The sequence below is a fragment of the Pollicipes pollicipes genome, unplaced genomic scaffold (assembly GCF_011947565.3).
Source record: "Pollicipes pollicipes isolate AB1234 unplaced genomic scaffold, Ppol_2.1 Scaffold_4740;HRSCAF=5597_pilon_pilon_pilon, whole genome shotgun sequence".
NCBI lineage: Eukaryota > Metazoa > Arthropoda > Thecostraca > Pollicipedomorpha > Pollicipedidae > Pollicipes > Pollicipes pollicipes.
The window spans coordinates 34,677,186-34,702,216 of record NW_023596545.1 but is presented as its reverse complement, the minus strand read 5'-3'; the positions used below and the strand labels follow the sequence as shown (position 1 = coordinate 34,702,216).

The 25,031-nt window shown below is 62.8% G+C and overlaps 1 protein-coding gene across 1 annotated transcript in view; it reads left to right on the top strand.

The window, feature by feature from the left end:
* Positions 1–25,031, top strand: part of LOC119098268 (protein MTSS 2) — a gene marked incomplete at its 3' end in the record, with an annotated part of 49,260 nt that overhangs the window by 17,589 nt on the left and 6,640 nt on the right. The window contains exon 7 of the mRNA XM_037221190.1: positions 23,386–23,525. Coding sequence (XP_037077085.1) covers positions 23,386–23,525 — 140 coding nt within the window. The remainder of the gene's footprint in view (positions 1–23,385; positions 23,526–25,031) is intronic.

Sequence of the window (25,031 nt, the reverse complement as noted above, 5' to 3'; positions counted from 1 at the left end):
GAGCCGAGCCGAGCCTGCAGCCGAACCGGGCTGGCAGCCGAACGGGGTCGGTAGCCGAGCCGAACCGGCAGCCGAGCCGGGCCGGCAGAGGTTGCGGCAGTGTGTTGGCAGAGAGGCGAAGGACAGTATCAAACTGGGCCCGGGGCCTGGAGCCGGCCCGACCCGGAGACCGTGTGGGAAACAGGAGCCAGCCCGGCCCGGAGACCGTGTGGGAGCCAGGGGCCGGGCCGACGGGACCATCTGTAGTGAGCGGCGACCCGCCGCCACCTGTGCCCCTCAGCAGTAGTGAGCGAGGTGTCGGTCCCGACGGCTGGGGAGGCGCCGGCCGCACGGCCAGCTGCCGGCCGCCGACCGTCGAGCGGTGCACCTGCTACCGTCTGTGGTCCGCGCGTGTTCAGCTGGCGTTGCGCTACCCCTCCAGTTGAGGGGTAGCGTCCTGTGGGTTGTCGCTGCTCTGACCCCTAATGATCGACCCGACGGCTTGGATGCAGCCAAGCTGCCGTTGATTCTTTCAGTCGTGTCGACATCTTCGGTTAGATCTTTTAAGTGATTGGGGTTTGCATGGTCGTGTCGTAGAATGTATTTTTGTACGCCCGTAGTTATTATTTCGTGTTACGGTGTTATTTATTGCACGAGGCATCTGTCCTCGTGCATGGGTTACAGGGCTGCTGTATGGCAGTGCCAGTGGCTGGCTGTCACGTGTGCTGGAAAACTTATCAGATGACATGTTTGCTTCTGTATTTAGGCCTCCGAGGCTGTGAGACACTATCTGTATTGTAGTCTGTTGTTTTGGATGCATGTTCCTGCGTTTATCGACAGCAAGCTTACTGCGCTATTTTACGAGCATGATTTACCCAGCATCGACCTTGTCTTAATGACCTGATGAGGGCTGCGCGCTGTATCATCCCGGCAGCATCCGCGCAGTGCCGTCTGCCTGTTCCTCGCCGATCTTCGCCACCATGTATTGTCGCCGGCCGATTGGCTGTTGTTGTTGCACCATCATATCACCGGGAATGTTTGAGGTAGGCGATATTTGGTTGCCCTCTCCCAAGCGTGCGTCAGTGGCGGGCCCGGTATTTCTTTAGACGTGTAGTGTCGTGCTGGCCATGGCTGGTCAGGCACCCCGCGCCACCGTCTCGTCGCGTTCGTTCGTGTAGTCCCGGTGTCTTGTGCGTCGCGGCCCGGTTGGACGCGCGCTAGTGTGTGCATGCACTGCCCTTTCCGACCCTCTCCCCTTCCCGAATCCGCCGTGCGTGCGGCGTCCGCTGCGGCCACGGTCCCCTGAGTTCGGAATGTTGCTGCCGCCCGCTGTCTCCGGGTGTCTCCGCCGTCGTGGTGTCTGGCACTACTCGTGTCGAGAGGCGCGCTGTGTCGCTGCCGGACGCCGACTTGGCCGTGTGCGGCTCATCACAGGAGACGCCGCCTGCCGTGGGGAGCGTGTGTCACTGCCTCGCCTGCCTGCTGCTTGCCAGCCCGCCGGCCAGGAAAGACTGGGCATGGCGCCCTGGCGGATATGGTGGAAATCACTAGTGCCGCAAGCGCCCGCCACCGGCGCCGTCGAGCGGAACTGATAAAGACATCTCCGTGCTGTAAAATGGTCCATCGTTATGGAAAATATATTTTTTGAAGTGGTTGCCTAATAAATTTGCTCACATATGACTTGGAGTTGAAAGACAGCAATTACGTGTCAAAAATTCGACTGAGCGACGTGATTGACGGCCGTGCTGTTTTCCGTTCCGTGCTGGCCCGGCGATTGCATCGAGATGTCGCGGGGCCTTGAACGGTAAGAGTTCGAACGCTTCTAGGAATGGCTCAGGGCTTACAGGAGCTCGGAGTCGACTGCTTATATACGCTGAGCACTTCATAGTTGCAAAGGGTAGCAGAAATGTGAGTGTGAGCAGAAGTCCTGGGGGAGGTGAGGAGAACGGATTTCGGTTCAATTTTTGACATGCAACGTCACGTACCATTTTGCGTTTGATGTGGGGATGAGGTGTCTCGACGGACCAGGTCCCCACGCCGCCAAGCTCCCACGCCGTTACGCCCAGATTAAATCTGCCTGCCACACCATAACTGTATGACGGCAATGTAAGAGCCCCTCGAATGGGTCACGCAGTGGAGAAGTATATGAAGATGCTGAACATACAATTGCACTGACCATGGGGTGTAAAACAATGTGAACGGGTGTGACAACCGGACGAATGCAGTGGTAGACATTCACCCTGCGAAGAACAAACATGCCGCATGATGAAATAATATAAAAACTGTTACTTTGATTTCAAGCTGCATTCCGTTAAGTGGCTTCCGGCAAAGCATTACATTTTTTGTTGTTACTGTCAGTTCGTGATCAACACTCATTCTCTGTAGGTACTTAATGGAACGATGTTTGACCCAGCTCTATGGCCTTGAGTTTAGTCAGCTGACGAAGATTGCCTCCGTGCCGTTGTTTATGCTTTTCTCTACGAGCCGTGGCGCGCGCTGGCAGTACGCTCAGAGGTCCGTTGGGGCTCGCGGGGCGCGTGTCGGTGCTGCTGCGGAACGACGTGTCTTGCGCGTGTCGTTTCCGATGGGTTTGATGATAACGACTGTTGTTGCTTTTAATATTACCGGCGGACAGTAAGTGGTTACCGGAAAGCGTCTTATCAGTCACAAGCCTAGGAACACCGATCAAAGCTCCACGATTTGGCCCACGGTCAGCAAGCAAGGTGAGGTCGCGACTGTTATGACTATGATTTGTTATCCAGAGGTGTAGAGATGTCTTCAAACTTCATTAAAAGTGGGAAGGCAATGATCCACTGGCCTCTACAACGTCCATGGCTGTAAGGTAGGCGTGCCAAATTGTTTTAAGAAACCGTGCGGTGTACGCTGGTGATGCCGGTGTGTCTAAGCTCCATTATTGGTATGTGTGAGAGCTTTGGACTGGGGTTATCAGCAGGGAAATTGAGTCAATTGGTTGCGATTGATGAATACAGTTGTTGGGATGTAAGTACCTGCGGTCTAGTGGTTACCATTGTTTGTACAGTACACATTTAGCAGATTTACTCTGTGTTAGCAGGGTTATGTAAATGGGTAAAGTTACCTAAGTGTGTAATATCAATCACAGAATTTGTTTCAAAGATGTCTCATTTCAATATGACATTAGGGAAGGCTTCATCAGGGCTTAGATGACACATGTGGCTTGCTCTTAATACTACCATGGATACTTGAAAACCATCATTGAATTCATTGTTAGATAAATGGAAGTATTGGAAAATGCATGAGGGTAGATGTAAAAAATTACAGGTGCATGTGCATGCTAGCACCTGAAAATTTTCTTTTCTGCTTCAGATGGCTTTCCTGAACTGAAGAAACAGGACATAAACTGAAAAGTCTCACTGACTTCAGCTTACTGAAACAACCTGACAATGGAGCCTGTAACTATCCAGCTCTTGGAGAGCATTGCCAAGGACAAGGATGCCTGCAGCCTGATGGCATCGCTCTTCCAGACAGTCACCAGTGATATGAAGGTAAGCAGTCAGATGGTGCCTGAAGTTATATGAAATGTGGCAACTATGTGATGTGTATTTTAAACCAAAGTGGGCTGGATTTAAGCCCAGGATAAGTTCATTGGACCATGCCATTCCCAAAAACTGGACCATGCACACCTGAGGCACACTTAACTGGGTTCATCAGGAAACATTTTGAGCTGTGCCCCAGCCCCATCACAGAAATCTTTTCATATGCCCCTGCTTGATTGATGTGCATCATATGCAACTAATTGCTAATAATTTGTCAGTTACATTCAATAAAGATATGCTAGTTGATATCCCAAGCTCATTGCTGCATTTAATCTATTTGCTAGTAGACATTAGCTGTGTAATCATTATATAATGTACAATAATTTTCACAAACCACTGAAGAACACAGCCACATTAGTTTAGGCCACAAAGTTTGCATTAGACTGTGAACAGCTAATTCTTGTTTTATGACCAAAATTCCACAGCCAAAGTTGTTTTGAAATCAGATTGAGCAAACTTTGGCCATTATCTCTGCCAGGGTGAAACTTTTCCTGGATCATGAAGTGTGTGAATCATCTGATAATCCATATATTGGGGAGGACTGGGTGAAGCTGGCTTTAAAACAAGTGGACTAAGATTGAATGAGACTTGCAAGTTGAGCAACCTGGGTGGATAATGTAACTGAAGGACTGACTGAACATGTAAATGTTACTAAACAATGCATGAATGTTGTCATGCAAGCTGCCCTTGTTTTTTGTATTTAGGTCAGGCTCAAAGTTACAAGCTTTCTGAGAAATATCTTGATCTGCTGGCGGTGACCCAGTTTATTTCAACATTGTTAAGTGGTGAGCTGGTTATTGGATTAAAAGCCGTTACACTGAAGACTCAGTCATATAAATGTAATCCATGCAGTCGTCTAATCAAGCCACACTTGCTCATCATGTATGGACCCAGGGCATGAGATGGCCCAAGTCCCAAGCAGCCACACCAGATGGATCGCTGTCGCCTCCACATAGCGAGTGCTGCGTGGTCGGACTGTAGGGCCCCTGTGGCCGTCGCTGCGCACGGTCGGACCCCGGTATCCCGCCGCGGCCCCACCGTCCAGCGGAGCCGGGCGCCTCCCGTCGGGCCGTCGCGGGACAGCCGCCGACCGCCGGGATCCCGTGCGCCGCTCGTCCGGCGCGCCGTCTGCCGGCCAGCCGCCGGACCTGCCGGCTGTTGTGTCTGCCCAGTCCGGCCCGTGTTTGTTGAACTGGATCAATATCGATACAGCGCGCCGCCGGCTCGCGGCAGGCGTTGCGACAGAAAGGCGGCGCCGGTGGGCGTCAGTTGCGGTCGGCACTCACATGCGAGTGGCCGCCTGCCCTTCGCCGCGGGCCCGGCGCGATTGTCGCGTCTCCACGGTCGCCGCACGCTGCTGCGCGCGCGGATGGAGATGCCTTCGCGGCCGGCGCCGCGGCGTCCGACGCACGCGCGCGACTGTCAGCCGGCGTGATGGAGAAGGGAGGCGCCAAGGCTCGCCGCCGCTCGCAGCGGCGTCCCGCGGCCCGTGGCCGTGACCCGGCCCCGCTCCACAGCCGGCCCAGTTTGAGCCGGCCCCGTTTGCGGCCGCCGCACGGAGGGCGCGCGCGGCGGCTTGTCTCTGGCCAGGTGGTGGCATCCGGCAGGTCCGATGTCTCCAGGGCACCTGGTGCCTCTGGTCTGTCAGAGGCCTCCACTGCATGACACGTCTCGGGCTGCAACTGGTGCACCGGCCTCGCTGACCCGTGGCATGTCTCCAGTCTTTGGCACCCGTCCAGCTGGATGAGACATCTCGTGCTCGTGATTTTCCCGTGGCGCGGGTCGTGCCCGATGCACAGAGCCTCGTCTGGCCGCGGAGACGCCTCCCGGCCGCCGCGCGTCGCCCAGCTGTTACGTGGGCCACGGTCAATGGGCTGTGACGTCACTGTGCCAGGTGCGGTGCGCGGCGGCCGTCTCCACCGCAGCGGAGGCGGGCCGCCGGGATCCGGTGGCGGGCCACGCCTGCCGCCCGCCGCTCCGGGTTCCGGCCGGACGTCGGAGCGGCGGGGGCGGCGCCGCCGAGGGCCGGAAGCGAGCGTTCACGAGCATCACGTGCCGGCTGACCCGTTCGACGCCCGGCCGCCGGGCGGCCCGTGACCCGCGCGGCCCGTTACGGCGCCGGCAGCCGCGGGCCGAGCCGGCGGCCCGCCCGCCGCCGCCGCCGCCGGCAGGCTGAGAGATAACGGGATATCTGGGCTAGCCGGGCGGGGACGCGAGCGCTCCCACGCGGCCGGATCCGCCGGAAAGCGAACCGGTGGCCTACATGGCGGCGGGCGGACGTGATTCGCTGCCGCGCGTGGATGTTGCAGCACCGTAGCCGGTCACGGCCGTGAGTACGGGTACGGCCTGATGACTCCGCTCGTTGTGAAAGTGGTCGGCCGTGGTTTTGCTGCCGACTCCGGCATGATGTGGACCTGATAGCGCGCGCTGTTTCACAATCTGGCCGCGCCGTGTCGGTGGAGGTTTTTTATCGTGATTGATCAATGAGCGGCCGGCCCTGTTGTATCCAGACTGTGTCGGACGTGGTGCACGTTATCTAGGGCCTGTTACGGATACGGGAATGTCGAAGAGTATGCGCCGGTGTGTGATCCGCATCAAATTGGGCTATCTTTCGCGTACGGAGTTTGTTTGCAATCTGTGCGTGACGGGGAAAGTTGAGTCGCTCGCAAAAACGCCGATGGGACAACCGTAGCTTGTCGTTCAGTGCCGCTGGATTGTAACGGAAAGCCCAGAGCGGCGCGTTAGTCACATTTACGCCGTGAATTGGTGTTCCTAGTGATGCGGTCTGCGGCTGAAAATCAGACTGTTGGGACATGGGGATTTTTTTTGTTGTACCATTACCTTCCCGTGACGTTATCGTTGACCCGAGCTGTTCATTTACCTGCGCTGGCGCCAATCCTTGCGGGGTATCACAGGTGCGGTTAAAGCAGCATGCACGCTTGAAAAAAGAATAAGGCATGCGTGTTTCAGGCGCCTTCTATTTGTCCGTCGTGAATACACCGACCGCGGCTGGCACGTGTCAGTGCTGACCTTTGCCGTGACGGCCGGGCTAGCTGGGCCCTGCCTATCGCCGGCGTTTGGTGCGCCGCTGCTCGCAGACACGGGGGCGCTGCCAGACTTAGGTGGCACGGCCAGGCAACGGGAGGCAACGGGACGGCAACTAGCAGAGACATGCGGAACGGGCAAGCTGTCCTCAAAATTGATATGAAAGTATTCCATTGGTGCGTACTAGCAACACATAACGCCGCCCGCCGGTTCTTCCAGCGCAGTGATTCTGAAAAAATCGTGCGACTTCGCGTCATTGGCAAAACAGTGTCGAACCGAGCTTTGGACCGGGTGCCAGAGAATGTACAGTGTGTATCATCACTCGCTGGTGTGTCACTACAGCGTTCCAAAATGCATCCAGCAGAGTTTGCAAATGGGAAATATCTGTATTAATGCGTTCATAATTTTGGTTCTCGGGGCTCTCCGAGTAATTCGTTGGCTGCTAATCCGCTGCCCTCTGACGTTGAACCCTGGCATCTGTCGGGTCCGGCCGGTTCGCCAATCCCGGGTTGCCTAGATGCTGGGTTGACCGCCGCCCGGTTCAGTACTGGTTCGCCAATCTTGAGCAAGGGGAGGAGCAACAGGCAGTGAACCCGGAGCTGGGAGTGGAGTGCGATGGCACGAACAAATATCGACATCTCGCCACTCAGTTGACCAAATATTGAAACAGTGTTACCACGGCTCGGGGCCCGTCACCTCCACCGACGGCCGCCACCCATTCCGCCCCCGGCCCGACCGCCCTCGCGGCGTCGTGCCGCAGGGAGGCCAGGCCGGCACCGATGAGAACGGCCGGCCCGCTCGCCAACGACTGGGACCGAGTTCGGGACGGCAGCCCCTGACCGCTCTGTTTTGCCGCCGCCCGCACTGTTTATGCCGCGCGGACCGGACGCGACGCGGCCGCTTGTCGCCATGGCGACGGAGCGGAGCGGCGTGTGGTGAACCGGCGACTGTCCCATCGGACGAGCTGAGCTCAGCTGCCGACGCTGCTGACGCTGCGCTGTGGGGCAGGGGGGGGGGGGCTGGGACCGGTCAGGCTGGCAGAGGACACCCGACCGATTAACTGGCCGGACGCAGGACCCCGGAGACCTGTTCCTGGTACGATCTTGTCACCGCACTTTGTAACGTAAGCTCACTTAGCGGCAGGCGGCATGTGACGACATAGCGGCTTGCATCAACTGGTTCATTCACTGACTCGGCTACGGGTGGCGGTAATTTGAGAAGCTGTTTGCGTTTAGTTTGCAGACGTTTAACACGGCGCTTTCACCATACGGTGATTATGTACCGACCGATGGACGATAATTACGTGGAAGAAGCTGTTGCAAAAGCAATCGATTACTGGCCATCGCTGTTTTGCAGCCAACGAAGCGTGTTACGTTTGATGGTTTATTGGCTGTGGGAACGCGAGGCTCGTTTACTATTTGTGTTGCGTTAAGATAGCGTCGTGCCCAAGCTCTGGGCTGTAAAGACATGTACAAAAACGGCTCGTCTCTGACCAACAGGGCTCCCAACCGGTGTGGGAGGACTTCGCCAAGCAGGCCAACAAGCTGCACATATGCCTCAGGTGAGTGGCGCTCGGTCGGCGGTGGCCGGTGTCGCCGGTGCGAACACCGCAAGACCTGTCCCGCCGGACATGCTGTGGAGTGTGCACGCAGCGAGAAGTGGTCCTGACACGCTGTCGTGGTGTCACGTGGTGTCACGTGCGACACGATCGCCTGTCGGGCGGTCTTTTGGTGCGCTGAGCGCTTGTGTGAATAGTTTCGGACCCCTCTGGCGCTCCAGTGTCGCGGAGGGATCGTCGGAACACTGGCGCGGGCGTGGGCTTCGCGAAGCGGCTCCTGGCTCGATGTCGTGACTCGAGAAATGTCGGCAACGGGTTTGGCTCAGGCCTCAGTCGCCGGCGCCGCCTGCATGTTTCATCACTGATCGACCGAGACGCCGCCGCACCGTCGCACCGGGACCGTTTGGGAGCCACAAAGTGGTTCGGCACGGAGCCCAGCTGGGCGGGCGCGGACGAGCGCTCCTCCGAGACGTCCGCTAACGGGTCATCGCCATTGACCGGCGGCCACCGCACTCGATACCCCGCGGCCGCGCCATCGACCTTGCCCGTGCCTGCTGGCGCGGCGTGCGGGCGCCGAGCGGCGGCGAACTGGCCCCGCTCGGCCGCCCGTCCGGCCGGCGGTATCGATTGCGGAGGTCACCTGGATAGCCAGACGGCTGCCGGTGTTGATAACGCGCCGCATTGGAGCGGCCTGGAGCTCGGTGGCCCTCCGTCGGTGAACCGCCCGGACCTTGGTGACCCTCCGACGTTGAACCGCCCGGACCTTGGTAGCCCTTCTGCGCTGAACCGCCGGGATTTTCACAACCCTCCGTCACAGAGGCTCTCTGACCTTGGTGACCCTCCGCCGTTGACCCATCCGGACCTTGGTGACCCTCCGCCGTTCAACCATCCGAACCCTGGTAGCCCTCCTACACCGAACTGCGGGGATCTTCACAACCTTCCGCCGCTGAGGCCCCCGACCCCGATAATCCTCCACCCTTAATCCATCGGACCTTGGTGACTCGACGCCACCCACACTTTAGAGCGGTTCTTGTCCCAACTCCGAGCCCCATGACACGCATTCCGGCGCGCAAAGCGAACCTACAAGCGCGGCAGCACGGTCCAGCGGCACCCAGTCCGCGGCCCGCCCGGGCATGAAAACGGGCTCGCGTGCTGCGCTGGTGCATGCGTGTTCGTCACGGGCTTATTGTCGTCGATTAGGATCGAAGCTCCAAAGCACCACCGGTACCATGAAGCGGTCCAGTGGCCCCGTGAGTGGCTTTGTCCTGTTCACTGGACAGCCGCTGGCTGTCGTCAGGCAGCCACGGGACTGGGGACCAAGGGTGCCATAAAATGTCCCGGCTCGTGCTGTGTAGCGTGGCACCATTCCCGAGAGAGAAGGTTTTTTACTTCCTTTATTACGGGGCACAGTGGCGGATTTGTCCCCGAAAATAAACCGAGATTACTAAAGATGGCAGAATTCATTTCATGGTCACGTCAAATTTGGAAGAGCTGCCAATTATTTTCCCGCGTGTCTCGGAGACCGGAACACAACTCCAGCCGCCACTCGGCGAAGCTCGGACCATCTACGGCCTCCACGGCGTTTCATTATCGCGCAGGCGCTCGTTAGTGGGCCGAGCCGGGCGCGGGCGTCGGGTCAGAATCAGCGCTCCTGATCGCGCGCGAGGAAGCCGCTGACCTCCGGATCGGCGCCCGGCGCGGGACCGCGCCCTCGCGGCCCGGCGCCGCGCCGTACGTCGTCCAGCCGGCCCTCCCAGCACCGCTCTGCCAGGTCGATGAACGCACACGCCCCGGCAGGCCGATCTGCCGACGACAGACGTGATCGACGCCCGCTCAGCGCCGATGGGGGGGGGGGAGGGGGGGGGGGCGCGGGGTGCCTGACCTGCCGAGGGCCGGGCTCCTGGGAGGCTGAGCCGGCCCAGCCGGAGGGGGAAAAAGGCAGACCCCGAGGGCTCGGGCGGGGTGGGCGTTGGAGAATCTCTCTCTCCTCTCTCTCTCTCTCTCTCTCTCTCTCTCTTCTCTCTCTCTCTGATCTCTCTCCTCCTCTCTCTTCGCTCTCTCTCTCTCTCTTCTCTCTCTCTCTCTCTATCTCTCTCTCCTCTCTCTCTAGACTCTCCTCTCGCTCTCGCTCTCGCTCTCGCGCTCGCGCTCGCGCTCGCGCCCTCGCGCCCCTCGCGCCCTCGCGCCCTCGCGCCCTCGCGCCCTCGAGCCCTCGCGCCCTCGCGCCCTCGCGCCCTCGCGCTCTCTCGCTCTCGCACGAGTGACTCATAAAAACGCATGCGCAGTTCCACACGTCCGAACTGACGCCCACCTTTATTGCCACATCACGGAGCTGCGTCCATGACATGCGACCGGTGACGTGTCAGCGGGGAGTAATTCCGCCAACGCCGGCCGGCGACATGCCCTGACAATACGCCAGGTGCGGGTCATCTGCGGCACGATCCCCCGCGTGTGTCGCGTGGCCGGCCGTGTTCGGATGGCCGCGGCCCTGCTCGTGCCGGGCGGCCCCGCCCGGCCTGTGACGGGCACAAGCGTCTGGCGGGTCACGCCGCGCGGCCCGCCGAGATATTGTCCCAGCGGATCACGCAACGCCCGCCGCCGGATCCCGCTTTCGGCGAGGGCACGCGATGCGGCGTCGCCTGCCGCGGCCGGCTGTGCGCCGCGCCGGCGCTCGGGGCGCCCGGCCGGCGCCGGCCGGCGCAGGCGGCGGCAGCGCTGCCTGCTGGAGCGGAACGTCGCAGCGGTCGGCGCGACGCACCGCTAGCCGATCTCCACTTTAGATTGTCGAGTCGTTCTGTGGAATAACCGCGGATGGCGCGGATGTGCTCGCCGCCATCTGGTCTGACAGGTCGCTGGGGCCGGCTTGTGCTGGTGTTGACGGTGCACTCGGCTGCGGGGATCGTTAGTGAGGGCATCATCACCACCGGTTGTTTTGGGAGAAGATAAAACTGTCAACTACTGGCCAGATTCGAAGTGGTAGGCGGTTCGCCCTGGACTATAACCTTGGGCTCGTTTGCTTACTCCGTACGGTGCAAACATGGCACCGTTTAGAAGGGCGTGCCATGCAGATCAGGCCGGTCAGCGTCGATGGCCATGTTTATACGGTCCGAGGGTGCTCGGCGTACTGCGCTATACAGCGTCAATAAAACCAGGCGCCGTCACAGACATTAGGGCACTGCGGTTGTCTGTTCCGATTCGGGTCGTAAACAGGGGCGGAGACCGTTCCGTGCAGCATTTCATCATGCCCGAGCCGTCGGCTCACTCCGCCGTCCCCTCACTCGGCGGGGCGCCGTCCACGTGGCTGTGGCCAGCCGTGTCGGCCGCGATGACGGACGCGTCGCCGAGGAGCGCCCCGCCTCTGGCGCGGCGTCGTGTGCCGCCTCGCTGTGTCATCAGCCGGGGGACACGCCCTCCCGAGGCGGTGTCATCAGCCGACGCCCCCCTGGGGCCGGCCGAGGGGTGGTCGGGCCGCGCCGGTCGTGACCCGCGGCGTCCCGGTCAGCGCCGGGTGACCGTGGTCCGCCGTCGGCGGCAGGCGCTCGGCGGCGCCACAAACAAACGGGACGTCGGAGCCAGGCGCGCCGACAGACGGCCGTGTCGGGCCGGCGGTGGCTGCGGCGCGGCTGCTGTCACCCGGTGACCTCCCTGCGGTCGCGTGCAGGTCAAAGGTCGGCCGACTCCGAACCGTTACTGGGCACAGGTGCTTGCGGATGAGGCGACGCGTGGGCGGAGCTGACGCCGACCTGTCGACCACCATGGGGCGCGACCGCACGAGGGCGGGCGAGGTGCCGCGGCTGGCCATGCTGTCCCAGGGAGGCCGTGACACCGTGACCTGGTCCTGGTGGTGGCATCAGGACCAGGCCTGATAACGCCTGACACGTAATGATCCAGGTCCGCTCGTGATGCTGCTTCAGCTGATGCTGCCTTCGGCGCCGCCCTTGTGTGGGCTCCAGCCGTGGCTGGGCCGCCTCCGATACCGGTACCCCAGCCTTGTCTGAGAAGCTACCCGTGACGGTGTGGCAACCGTGTCTGACTCGACGCCTCTGCGTTCCAGGAGCACACTGCTGGTGGTGTCGTCCTACCTGGACGCCTTCCAGCGCGTGGCCGACATGGCCACCACCGCCAAAGGTGAGGAAGCGCCGGTAGCGGTCGCAGCACGCTGCCTCGGTCTCGGTAGTGCTCCCCCTGCCGCCGCACGCCGCGTGCTGTACACGCAGACGTGTGCTTTGCGTGGCCCGCCAGCCGCCGCGGACCGGCGGCACCGAAATTACCGACGAGCCGCGCCGTCACGCCAGCTTTTCCCTCAAGTGGCGGCGGCGGCGAAGTCCGCTCCGCGGGCCGACAAAGGACGCGACCCGGCCGTGTCCCAGATCGGAGCGGTGCGCACAATCGCGCCGCGGCGGCGGCGGTGCGCGCCCGGGGCGGCGGAGCGGGCGCGGCGCCGCCCATTCAGCTGCCGCCTGCGGCGGCCGGCTGCGCGCTGTTTAAAGCCCCCGCAAGATCCTTGGAGCGCACACGAGAATGGGCGCCGATGATTGCTTTTCGGCGCCGCGGGGCTTTGCGTAACACGCGAGGAAAACGGTTGATTTTATCGCGTTTCGGGTGTTGTAAACGTAGGCCTGTTTCGGACGGCCGTGTTTGCGTCGTCACGCTATGACGGACCGCAGTGGACGTGAGGGGCCGGCCAGCCGGTATCGATCTGTGTGGTGTACGACTGTCTGGCGTAGTGGCCGTGAAATGCGGCAGTTTATGGCCGCTGCTCCCCACCTGGGGCGGCTGCGGCCGGGGCGGCGGCGCGCGCTGGGAGTCGTGAGCCGAGCTGGCGGCCTCGGGAGGCGGCGTCTCCCCTCGCCGGCAGACAAACGACGCCGTTAGACGCACGCGGCGGCGACGGCCAATTCCAGGGGCCCGCCCTCGAGGGGACGGGTGGACCCGAGTGCCTGTCCGGGGCCGGTCTGATTACCGCGGCGGGCCGGGCAGCGGGCGTCGCCGAAACATGGTTATTGCTGTTATACGGCTGGGCTGAATGGCGGCCTTGTTTGATCAGAGCCGGCCAGCTGGGGATCCGGGCCGCTCGCGTAATGCAGCCTTTGGCTCTGGCGCTGTTCCGCTAGGTACCAGATGCGGCCCGGGCCGCAATAAACACCATCAGTGGGAGTTCGGGCGCGATGGCCGCCGGAGGAAGGTCTTCACACCAGCCGCCGTCGGCCCGCCTTTGGCTGTTTTCATTGGCCAAAACCGGTGCGGCCGGCTTTTGCCAGCATTCCTTGGTAAAATATCGGTACCTCGTGACCCCTACCATGCAGACGAAGCATTTGTCACGTAAATCTGGTTGTTTGCCTGTATGGCGTTCGGTGGCGGCCGTCGTCAGCGGTGCTCTTCGGTCACCGGGTGCAAGCGGGCGCTGTCCGCCCCCGAGCTCACCCGTCACGCGGCCCTGGTTACTGCTGCAACAGGGCTGACTGCGTGTTTACAATAAAGTGCGAATGTGAGTCAAATCCGCACCGCCGAGCGTGTTTGTATGCATCGAGAATAATCACCAGAACCGCACTGTGTTGCTTCATCTCTCGATGCTGGCGCTGTTACTCGTCGGGAGGGCAAAGTCTGGACCCAGCACAGACATTACACCACATCACCCCTTTCCTCCCCTCCCCACCTCCGGCAGCCGTAAGCTTGCCCCTCAACGCAAACACGGCGCCACATCCCGTCCGCCCGCTCCCATCTGCGGGGCGTCGTCTCCGGCCGGCTGTCGCGCGAGCCGGGCCGCCGCCGGCGGCGGCAGCGGCTGCGTGTTGGTCGCCTCCGCCGGCGCGCCAGCCGGCCGGGCCCGGCGCGTCGATACGCCAGCTCGCCAGCGAGCGTTGAACCTCAGGCTGCGCCGTCGCCCTGTCTGCGGCGCCGCCGCCGTCCGACCGCCCGCGGCGGTATTTTTACACACGCGGCCGCGCCGCCGTCCGTCGCTCGCGCGCTTATTTACGAGCGGCCGGCCATTTCCGGCGCGTCGCGCGGGCGCGTGCTCCGGCCGCCGTGTCCGGTCGCGCCGCTGGCCCGCTAAACTGCCGGCCAGCGCGCGCCCGCCTCCGCCGTAAATAGTGCCACCGTCCGGCCCGGCCTGTGCGTGCCGGCCGGAGCGACTAACCGCAGCTGATGCCGCCGCACCGGCGGGCGGCGACGGCGTGGGAGGCTCGCGGTGGTCAGAGCTGCGCGCGCCGGTGTCGGTAGCACGGATCGGACCGCCAGCCGCACGGCGGGACGGGGCGCCGCGCAGCCGAGGCTTAGAGGCCGGATTTAGCTAGTCTTGTGCGCTTTTTTTCGTAGCCTTCTTCGACCTCGTTTCGGCGTTGAGGGCTCGCTGCGTCCTCCAACGCCTCCTCGCACCATGCGCGTTTCCGCTGCGGCCGGACGGAAGCCGGCCGGCCGACGCGGTCCGGATGTGTGTGCGGCGGCGCTCGCAGCCGCCCGCCTCGTAATCCGAGCCGTGCGTCGGGCGGCCCGCGGAGCCGGCGCCGTCCGGCCCCTCGCCGGGCATCTGCCGCGAAGCCCCGCGTCGGCGGCCGCGGGCCCGAGAGCAGCTGACCGCCGCTATCGGGCGGAAAGCGATTCCTCCCCGCCCCGCGCGGGATAAGATACGGCCGGTGAGCCGCGGCTGGCCGGTAGCAGACCTGTGGAGCGAAACCACGCCGCTGCCGGGCGGCGCCCACCGGCCGGCACCGGCCACCGCCGCCGCCGCCGCGGGACCCGCGGGACCGGCCCGCTCAGCCCGGCGATGTGTTTTACTCGGGTGATTGATGGACGGGCATGCTCGGCTTGACTTGTGCGTGTGCAGATGGGAGCGGCTGTGCGATAAACAGTTTCAGCGGGCTGGGCTAGAATAAATTTTCTGTGAAATGTTGACCAGTCGAGTTGAGCGGTTATGTCAGTCAGAACGATTGACGGACCAGCTGCGGTAGCGAGGTGATTCACAACAGCGATCTTGTCCTTCGTACGCCTGTCTGTATATCCTTCATGTATGTATGTGTTATGCGAGGTATCCCATGTTTTCGCTTAAGCAATGTTACGCTTATCCCATGTTTTCGCAACGCAATGCACATATGTTCACGCATATGTAGGTGTGGCATGCAAGTTTGTATGTGTGCATGTGTGTAGCCCACCGTCCGTTGAATATGGCAATTGTTGACTTCGGATCGCGCTTATCGAAAAGGAATGAATGAACCAATGAATGAAATTATAGTACTCTTGGGCCAGTGGTCTATAATCGGATTTAGAGTCACTCAGATGGAGTGGTATGTCAAGTCGGAGTCGGAGTCGGAGTCGGTGCCGGTACCGGTGCCCGTGCCCGTGCCCGTGCCCGTGCCCGTGCCGGTTTGGACCGGAGTCAGGCACACATGGGTGTGACGGGAGCTCGCCTGCGCTTGATTTCCGCATCAGTTCCGTGCAGCATGGCTCATGCCGACCGCTCAGTGAGGTCCGCTGGGACCGGATGCCCCCACCGCCAGGCAGGGTCTCTCCTGTGACCCCAGCTGCTGCCCGCGGCCGGTCGGCGGGTCCGGCTCGGCCTGGACTCGCGGCCGTGAACAGGCCGAACCGGCCCCGTGAACCTCCCGATGTTTTTGTGTCCCGAATGACGGCGTTTCTTTGTATCGACGCGGGCTGTGTGTACTCATCAGCTGACCCCCGCCTCTGTTTAATGTCAGCCGTCCCGCAGTCGTCAATGCGTTGGATGGAGGCGGCCGCGGAGGGTGTGACCTTTGCCCGCCCTCTGACCCCGACCCGGCGGCCTGTGTCGTCTCTGCGTGTCGGCCTCTCGGCCGCGGCGTCTGTGATGCGGCGCGGACGGACGGTGACCGCGGGCGGCGCGCGCGCGCTGTTTTCGGCCGGACTGACCGGGCGGGCCGGTTGCAGGCGCCACGAGAGAGATCGGCACAGCGCTGACGCGCATCTGCCTGCGCCACCGAGCCGTCGAGGCCAAGGTCAAGGCGTTCGCCAGGTGAGTGGGCGCGGTTGCGCACGCCGGTCGGAGCAGCTGTCGGGGTGTCACGGGGCTGGCAGACGCGTGAGGCGTGCGCTGATGGCAGGCGGAGGTCGGATGCGGCGGACGCTGGGGCACCGCGGGACCCGACAGGGGGATGGGGTGGGATTGCCGTGGTGGGATGGGGTGAGATTGTGGGATACGTGGAAGAAGGGTAAGCGGGAGGCGACGTTGAGTTAGTCTCCTTTGCGGGATGTGTCAGTGAGTGACGTGGAGAGGGCGGGTTTGGTTCGCGAAAGCGATGATCTATATCCGGGAATTATGCTCGTCACTGAAGTATGGGCATTTGCATGATAGCGCTGCCTGTTTTCCCGAATGGGGATGATGTCACGGTGCATTGGCTATTGATCGCTCGTTATGCGCTTTTATTTAACGTTTTCTTGTCACGTCAGTTGACGTCACGGAACGGATCGCAGCCGTGCGGCGTGCTCTCGCTGTTCGAATTTAACCCAGCATGGTTGTTGAAATGGAATAAGCCCGGGCCACCTGATTCGAGCACGGCCGCATTGTCGAGCGCGGCTTGTCATGTCGCGGCCGGAAGCTCGGGCCACCGCCTCCCACAGTCAGACCAGCTCCACACGCCTGTCACGCCGAGCCGGATGCAGCCCAGCTCTGAGCGCGCTCCCTCTCACCACGAGGCTGCGCCGCGCCCTCCCAGTGGTCTCGCGGTACCTGCCGTCTCGGACTGGACCTCCCCGGGAATAGCCGCCCGGGGCTTGTTGACTTGCCCCGGCCAGGCTCGCCCGGCCTTCCCCCGTCGTAGTCAGTTATCGCGCTCGCCGCGCCGCGCCGCGCCGCGAGCTGTGTTGTTTTGCCCTGATTTGCGGGCGTGCGCTGACCGCGGCCGTCAGACGGCCGGTTCGGCGCCGTCAGACAGCTGCCCCAGGACCGTCAGACGGCCGGCCCAGCGCCGGCAGACGGCTGACCCAGGACCGTCAGACGGCCGGCCCAGCGCCGGCAGACGGCTGGTGCGACGCTCTGACCCGTTGTCCTCATTGCAGCGCGTTGATGGAGAGCCTGATCGTGCCGCTGCAGGAGAAGCTGGACGACTGGCGGAAGGTGGCCACCCACCTGGAGAAGGAGCACGCCAAAGGTGAGACGAGCTGCGGCGGACTGGCGAGTCGACACGCCCCGCAACAGCCCCCGACACCATCCCCCACTCACCCACCCGCACGGAACCCAGCCCGTATACTAGGATAGTCGGGCAGAGGGCGGGATAGACGCTGGCATTGTTTGGACTCGGCAGAGCGGGCTGTGGGGCAGAGTATGCCGGGCACGCAAGCGCCGCACATCGACGCTCTTCCGTCCCAGCGCCGGACAAAGGGCGGATTCGGGATCGGATCTAGGGACCGGGCTTCGGATGCCTCATCAATTACCCGAAAGCCAAGCCTAGAGTGGTGGGCATTCTACTTTGCCGCACGGGGGCAATGGACCATCCCCTCCGTCCGTCCCCCCCCCCCCACACACGCATTTGGATCCGCCATTGGCGCCGGGCAAACGCACCCGATGCGTGCTGACGCCACCGGCCAGGTGGGGATCGCCGAGCCCGCCAGCGTCGCTGCTGCCGGCGGCCGGAGGCGTGGCGACCGGTCAGACACCCCTCGGCGCCCCGACGACACGCGGACGCACGCTAACAAGGCGCATTACTGTCATCCGGAGAGAAGCAGGCTAATGGTGTGGGACGCGAGCGAGCTGCAGACCGCGGGGGGAGGGACAGCGGCTGGCGGCCGGCGGTGGCGACAAGTGTCAGCAGGAGGCGGCAGGCAGAAGGCATTGTTGCGCCTTCCCGGACAGGCGGACGGCATAGTTGTGCGATCTGCGGACAGGCGGACGGCATAGTTGTGCGATCTCCGGACAGGCGGATGGCATAGTTGTGCGATCTGCGGACAGGCGGATGGCATAGTTGTGCGATCTGCGGACAGGCGGACGGCATAGTTGTGCGATCTGCGGACAGGCGGACGGCATAGCTGTACGGTCTCCAAACAAGCGCAGCTGGCGGTGTTTCAGTTTCGGCATGGTATGGCAACCTCTGGCCAATAAGAAATGGCTATGTGCGGTGAAATTATCCGTAGCTGTAGCTTTCTCCGTGTGTTTATGTCAGCATTCAAACCATGTGGTGTTATTGTGTAGCAGGTGATGTTTCAGCGGCGCTTCCGTGAAAACTCGTTTTGTTAGACTGCTGCATTCGGAGCCCTGCTTAAGTATTTATGGAACTTACAGATGAACCTCCACTGAGCATAAACACCTGGAGATAAAGGGAGTGTTCCACGTTAGCGTGGGGTTTAAACTGAAATAGCCATCGGGAGATCGTTCTGTGCAGTTTCTGAGCTACACGCTAGCGAAGATGTGCAGACTATTTCGGGGAGACTATTTTAAGTTCACTCAGACATTCACGACGTCATAATAACGTCATTCAACTCCCGCCATTCCATGGGCATGCGACGATCAAAGCCAATGCAAATATAATTGTCGAGTCGGTTATATCTGGCGTTCGTGAGCACGCTTTCCAGATATAATGGCCGTCAATTAGTTCTCAATCAATGTTGTGCAAGACACGATGACGCAATTAAACAGTGATGTGCTGGGAGCATGTTTACTAAACAGAGAAATGATGTTGTCTAGAGCAATCATTTCCACTAAAAAGTGTACCATCAGTGATCTTATTTCGTCATATCTGATGCTTCCTTCAGGATATCCAGACGTGGAACATCCCCTTTGCATATTATTATTTGTACTCGCGAATGAATTTCCCCGGAGGATAGATACCTGAAGTTAAAACCTGCCAGAGATAATCCTGCCGTAAGGAGGACCCCCGCGTAGCCACCACCGTTTCGTGGCGTAAGCCCTCTGTGGCGCACGTGACGTCGTCCTCCGCTACCGGGCCGCCCGCTTGGCCGGTACCGGTGCTGTGCTCCCCTTTGCAGGCGCGGCACCGGCCGCCGGCCGCGCGGCGCTATTCACGTGTATTGTTCCGCGCCACCTGCGAGCTGGCGGTGCAGCCAGCGGCCTGGAACGACGCGCCGGGGGCGACCGCCGGCGCACTCGAGCGCGCGCCAGACCGTCCGGCGCCGCGGCCCGCAGCCAGGCTTCTGTGCCCGCGCTGCGGCCGGCGCGCCAGCCGTCGCAGCCGGACGCAAGGCGCCTGGTGTGGTGGCCAGAGCCGGACTGAACCCCGCCGCTGACCTGGCCAGGCGTGATCGGTCGTGGGTGGCGGCGGCGGGGGCGTGATCCGACCGTGATGGTGGGGGGCGGGGGCGGGGCGGGGCGTGATCTGGCGGGGCGTGACCGAGCCGCCGCAGCCCAGTCACGAGTCGGTTCGACGGCCGCCGCCAGTGGGAACGTCACGGACAGTGCGGCCTGCACGCAGCCCGGCGCCGGGACCGGCGGCCGCCGGCAGCAGGCGCCGGCGGCACCGGCTCCGGGTCGGGAGCCTCGGCGGCCGGGGCCGGGTCTGAATTCCTGCCGCCGTAGTACGCCGTGGGAGCGTGGCATGACCGTCTCCGGGGCTCGGCGCGGAACTTCGGGAGTGACGCCGCGTCAGGCGCGAAGCTTTGGGAGGACAAACATCGCGGGATGGTGCCGGGCTGGCGGGTGGTTGGCACCTCGGCGGACGCAGCGGCGCGGAACGGGCCCACTCCGCTTTACGACTCGACATGCCGGACAAGCCTGTTCCACGGTTTGGCGCGGCAGCGCCGGGCGCGCCCTGCGAGCGGTGTGACGCTGCAGCCGTCGGACGGGGCGGACTCTCCGCGGCTGGACGCGGCGGCGTCGGCTCGTCCGCTGGCACCGCTCCTCCCCCGGCTCGTGCTGGCGGCCGTTTGGCCGGCGGCGGGGCGCGCCAGCCTCGCGCCGCGCCGGCGGCCAGGGCGGCGGCCGGGGTCGGCGACCTGGCCGACCTGCGCCCTGGCCTGACCCGGTGCGACGCGCGGCGCCTCTCTCCCAGCACGCCCGGCTCGCGGGCGGCGTCGCGGCTGCACGGTGCCGGCGCGCAGCGCGTGCGACGCGGGTGCCGTGTAAACAAGGCCAGCGCCGCTGCCTGGCACAAAGAGCAGCTTGTGCCCGTGCCAAGCTGCTGGGCTGGTTGGCCGCCGTGCGATCGGAGTTAATGATGTCTTGTAAACAAGGCCGAACGCTGTCGCCAGGAGCGATGTTGGAGGCGTTTGATGCCGCTGCCGCATCGCTATCTGAACTGCGGAGCTGGCCCTGCGCTAGCTGCGGCCGCGAACGCCCTGTTTTGTAGCCGGACGACACAATTACCGGCGGCTGATTACCTTTATGGCGGCACTGGGCCATATGGTGCTGTTTGGCAACGACGCACCCTGTTGGTCGGCGTGCCGGTTTTAATTACCGTTTTTGCTGTATCATACCGGCGAGTCATTGTCTCCGTAATGTTTCCCTCCGCATGGGAGTTTTGTAGGCGTCGAACTGTCATCACAGAACAATCTCACATTCACTTGAGCTCAGACACCGTTTTCCCCGTTTGCGGCCTGCCCCGACTGTGCAGATATGTCGCGGACTGTCTCGTTAGTGGGATGCACGGCAGTGCACGGCAGCGGCTTTTAACGCCCAAATTATCAGGCGACCATGCATTGGTCTGGCTTGGATCATGAAGCTGCAGCCAACCGGAACTGAGACGAACATCGACATGTAAACACCGATTACTGCGAAAACAACGCGCTAATTGAACGGCAAGTAAAACCCATGCAACTTACAATCTCTGGAAGTCAGCTTGGAGAAAACGCAGCTTGTCGCCTGCTGCGCCGTTGCCCGGCCGTGGAGGTGATCATCCGTCTGTGTAGTGGATGGCCCGACCGACTGCTCATTGCTGACGATCGGCCGGCTTTGTCGCTGGCACCGGCCGCCGGGCGTCGGTCGCTGTCGTCGGCGACAGATCGGCGCCGATCGCCGGCGGCCGGCCACCCTCCCTCGTCCGCCGCGGCGGCGGGGCTGGGCTGAGCTCTCGCCGCCGGCCGCCGGCCGCCGCGCCGCTGCTGGTGGGGTCCTGGTCCAGCGGGAGTTTGCCGGCCAGCACGGGGCTCGTCCGTCACCGCCCGACTGCTGGTGCACAGGTGTGACGGGTGTCCCGTGTGGTATACGTCACACAGGACAGGCGCCGCAGCGTGCGGAGGCTGCTCCTTCCGAAGACGCCCACCCTCATTGTGAAGGACCGCCGGCGCCGGGCGCTGAAGACGCCTGCCGAGCCGTCAGCGTCGGACGGATCCCGTCTCGCTGTGCGGGTGGCCGGTGCGAGGTGCCGGCGCCGCTGGGCCACGGCACCACGCCGTCAGTGCCGGACAGGTCCCGTCTCGCGGTGCGGGTGGCCGGTGCGAGGTGCCGGCGCCGCTGGGCCACGGCACCACGCCGTCAGTGCCGGACAGGTCCCGTCTCGCGGTGCGGGTGGCCGGTGCGAGGTGCCGGCGCCGCTGGGCCACGGCACCACGCCGTCAGTGCCGGACAGGTCCCGTCTCGCGGTGCGGGTGGCCGGTGCGAGGTGCCGGCGCCGCTGGGCCATGGCACCTCGCCGTCAGCGTCGGACATCTCCCGTCACGCCACCAGTCCGCGCCCCGAGAGTCGGCCGCTGACGCCAATCGATAGGCGGGAGGCCGGCCGACAAAGGGGGAGTGCGCCGCGGCCGCCGCCCCCGCGCCGGAAGCGCCTTCGACAGACCGGAAACAATGGCCGGACCAATAGCCGGCCGCCGGCTGCGGTCGGCGGCGGCCGGCGGCGGCCGGGAGGCGGGGGTGGCGACGGTCGGTAGGCGCGGGACGCCGTCAGCTGCTCCGGGAACGAGATCGGAATGCCGGTGCCGGCTGATGGCTGGCTGGGTTGAGATCTTAGCCCTTCGATCGCCGCGTATTTTACGAGTGCCGACGACGTTACCGGCGCGGGTCGCTGCGCTGCTAATGAGCTCAGCAGCTCCGTACGTCGATAAATATTCTTTAACGATTATTATGCATCGTTGGCAGGGGTTGGATGGGTAACAGTAAATCATTGCCGTTAACAGACGGCTCGTCTCGAACGGTCGAGGCGTGTGCGTCTGCCCGCGTCAGGGTCACGGCCGGCCGCAGCTAACTTGTTCGGTGTTGTCTCAAAATTTGCATGCGCCGTGGGAGTCCCTAAGTTATGATCGACTGGTGTCTTTCTCAGCTACGGTGACGCTTTATCGCGTGACTTCGGGTGTTGTGTGCTGGGCCGAGGACTCGGACTGTCGCTGAACTGTTGCGGTCAGCTGCCGGAGGTGCACATACGCGACGTGTCTCTTCTCCCCGTCCTATTCCGAGCGCAGTGTCGAACATATCCCGATACCTTATAAAGGCTGTTATCCAATCCGTCGGCCAGTGTCGCCAGCTCGAGTCTGCGGTCCACCCCAGCGACCCCGCGGTGCCCCGGGCGGTGCTGGTCCCGGGGCGTGTATTTGCCCTGAGCCAGGCCAGGCCGGCCGCTCCGGGATTGCGCCACACAGCACCAGCAGCCTCTCCGCTCTGTTGCGAATCAGCTGCAATTCGGCCTGTGGCCTCCATGTAACACAACCGCCGGCGGTCGTGCAGCCCCGACCATTACACGCACAGGCGACTCGCTTTAGATGCGCTGGGCCGCGGCGGCGGCGTCTTATCAACAATCCAGCGACAACAGGAAGATGGGGAGGGGGCTCCGACGTCCGGCCGCGCCGCCCACAGTCCGCCCACGAGACGTGCCTGTTGACCTAGTCGTGAGACCGGTCTGTGGACGGGACGCGGCCCCGGGCCCGCCGCAGCGGACTGGAGCCGGGCCTGGAGCCGACACATCCGGTGCTGACCTGGTTCCAGCAGCGGTGCGGTGGGCTAGACCCGGCGTCGGGCCCAGCGCTTGACATGCTCGGGGCTCGGGGCTCGGGGCGGGGCATGCGTCGGGCTTGGCATGCTCGCAGCTGCTGTATGTACCGCGTACTGGTCCTGGCGACATCCCTGTGTCATGAGTCAAACTCTGGGGCTCTCGGGTCTGGTCTTGGACCACTCGCCTCCACTTTGGTCGTGTCTCCTGGGCTTGGACGAGACATCGGTCGACAAGTGCGTCGTCAGGGTGTGGCGGTTTTCCGGCGTTTGTATGGCTCCTGTCACCAATAGCTTCCGTTGTTCTTGATCGGGGCAAGGACAGGAAGCCACTGAAGTGCGATGTTGGGACTGAGCGCCTGTCTCACTGCTCGCGTCCATCCGTTCCAGAGTACAGACGAAGCCGGACGGAGCTGAAGAAGCGATCTTCAGAGGCGCAGAAGCAGCACAAGAAGGCTCGCAAAGTGAAGTCGCCGGACGCGCAGCGCTCGCTGACCCTGCAGCTGTCGGATGTGCAGGACCGCTACCAGGTCAGTGTGAGCGCCAATGTTAGGCCGGAGGGCGGGGTCGAGGGAGGGTTCTTCACCGTGTCACATCGCGCATTGATATTGTCTTGAACTGCATTGTGTGCAACTCGTGGAAGGTCACCGAATTACCGCCGTTGGAGGACCGCCACGGGGCCAGGGTATCGGGGTCAGGTCTTGCTGGCTACTTGAACAGCACGTACATACTGTGCGTGGACGACAGACGTCACGACAAATGAGTACATCAAGCGACGGGATGGTGTTTATGTACAATGCATAGCCGGCCGTTCGCTCGTGGTGGCGGCGGTGTAGACTCCAAGCGCAACCGCCCCACCACACCGCCCAGTGGTGTTGACTCGAAGCGCACCCACCCCACCGCACTACATGGCAGTGCTGACTCTGGGCACACCCACCCCACCGCATCACCTGGCAGTGCTGACTCTGAGCACACCCACCCCTCCGCACCACCCAGCGGTGTTGACTCGAAGCGCACCCACCCCACCACACCACCCGGCGGTGTGGTGGGGCGCGCTCCCACCCCACCGTACCGCCTGGCGGTGTTGACTCGGAGCAGTTCCATCCCACCGCGCCGCCTGTACCGAGCCGGATGGTGGCCCAGATGCGGGGCGGCGGGACGCCGCTAAAACAGGCCGGCCCAGATCCGGCGGCGTCGTGGCCGGGGCCGCGCGTCACAACAGGCGCGCCTGGAAGCGGGCCGCCCCGCGCCGGCCGCCCGCGCTCTGACGGCAGGCGAACTGCGGCCGGTCTCGGGAGGCGGAGGAAAAGGCGTCGGTGCCGTCGACGGGGCGGGACGGCGTGCCGGGCCGGCCGGGAGGCGCCGTTCGGATGCCTGCGCGGCGGCCCCGTCTGCTGTACGGAACAGCCGGCGGTGGGGCCGGACCGAGCCGGCGCCGGTCAAATGCCATGACGCCTGGCGCGTGCCCCGAGTGTCGCGTGGCATGAGAGCTGTCTCTTGCCAGGGGCGGGGTAGCTTTGACCTTTCAGCGTCCGTCAAACGACACCTGGCCGTTGGTGACGATGACACACGTGGGTGGGCGCAATGCCAGTGTTGGTTGTCAGCCGCTGCATCCGGCTTGCACGCTACCTGGAAACGGGCCGCGCTGCGCCCACGTGACTTGCTGTGCGGTGCAGGATATAAAACTGCCGCCCACGGCGGTACGAATAGCCACGCCTTGCACACCGGCGACGGCGGATATGAGCTGAGTGGCGCCAGTGATTGTGGGTAAGAACACGGGCAGGTGTAGAGGCTACCGTCGGATATGTCCTCATTCGAAGACACTGGGTTTGGACACGGCCAGGCGTAGAGGCTGCCTTCGGCATGTCCTCACCCGAAGACACTGGGTGGGGGACACGGCCAGGTAAAGAGGCTACCCTCGGGGTTGTCCTTACCCGAAGACACAGACTTTCGGCACTCCTAAAGCGCGGTGTGGCAAAGCGGCTCTGAAAACCACTTTTTGTATGTTTGGTTGGGTGTTGCAGTGGTTCCGAAAT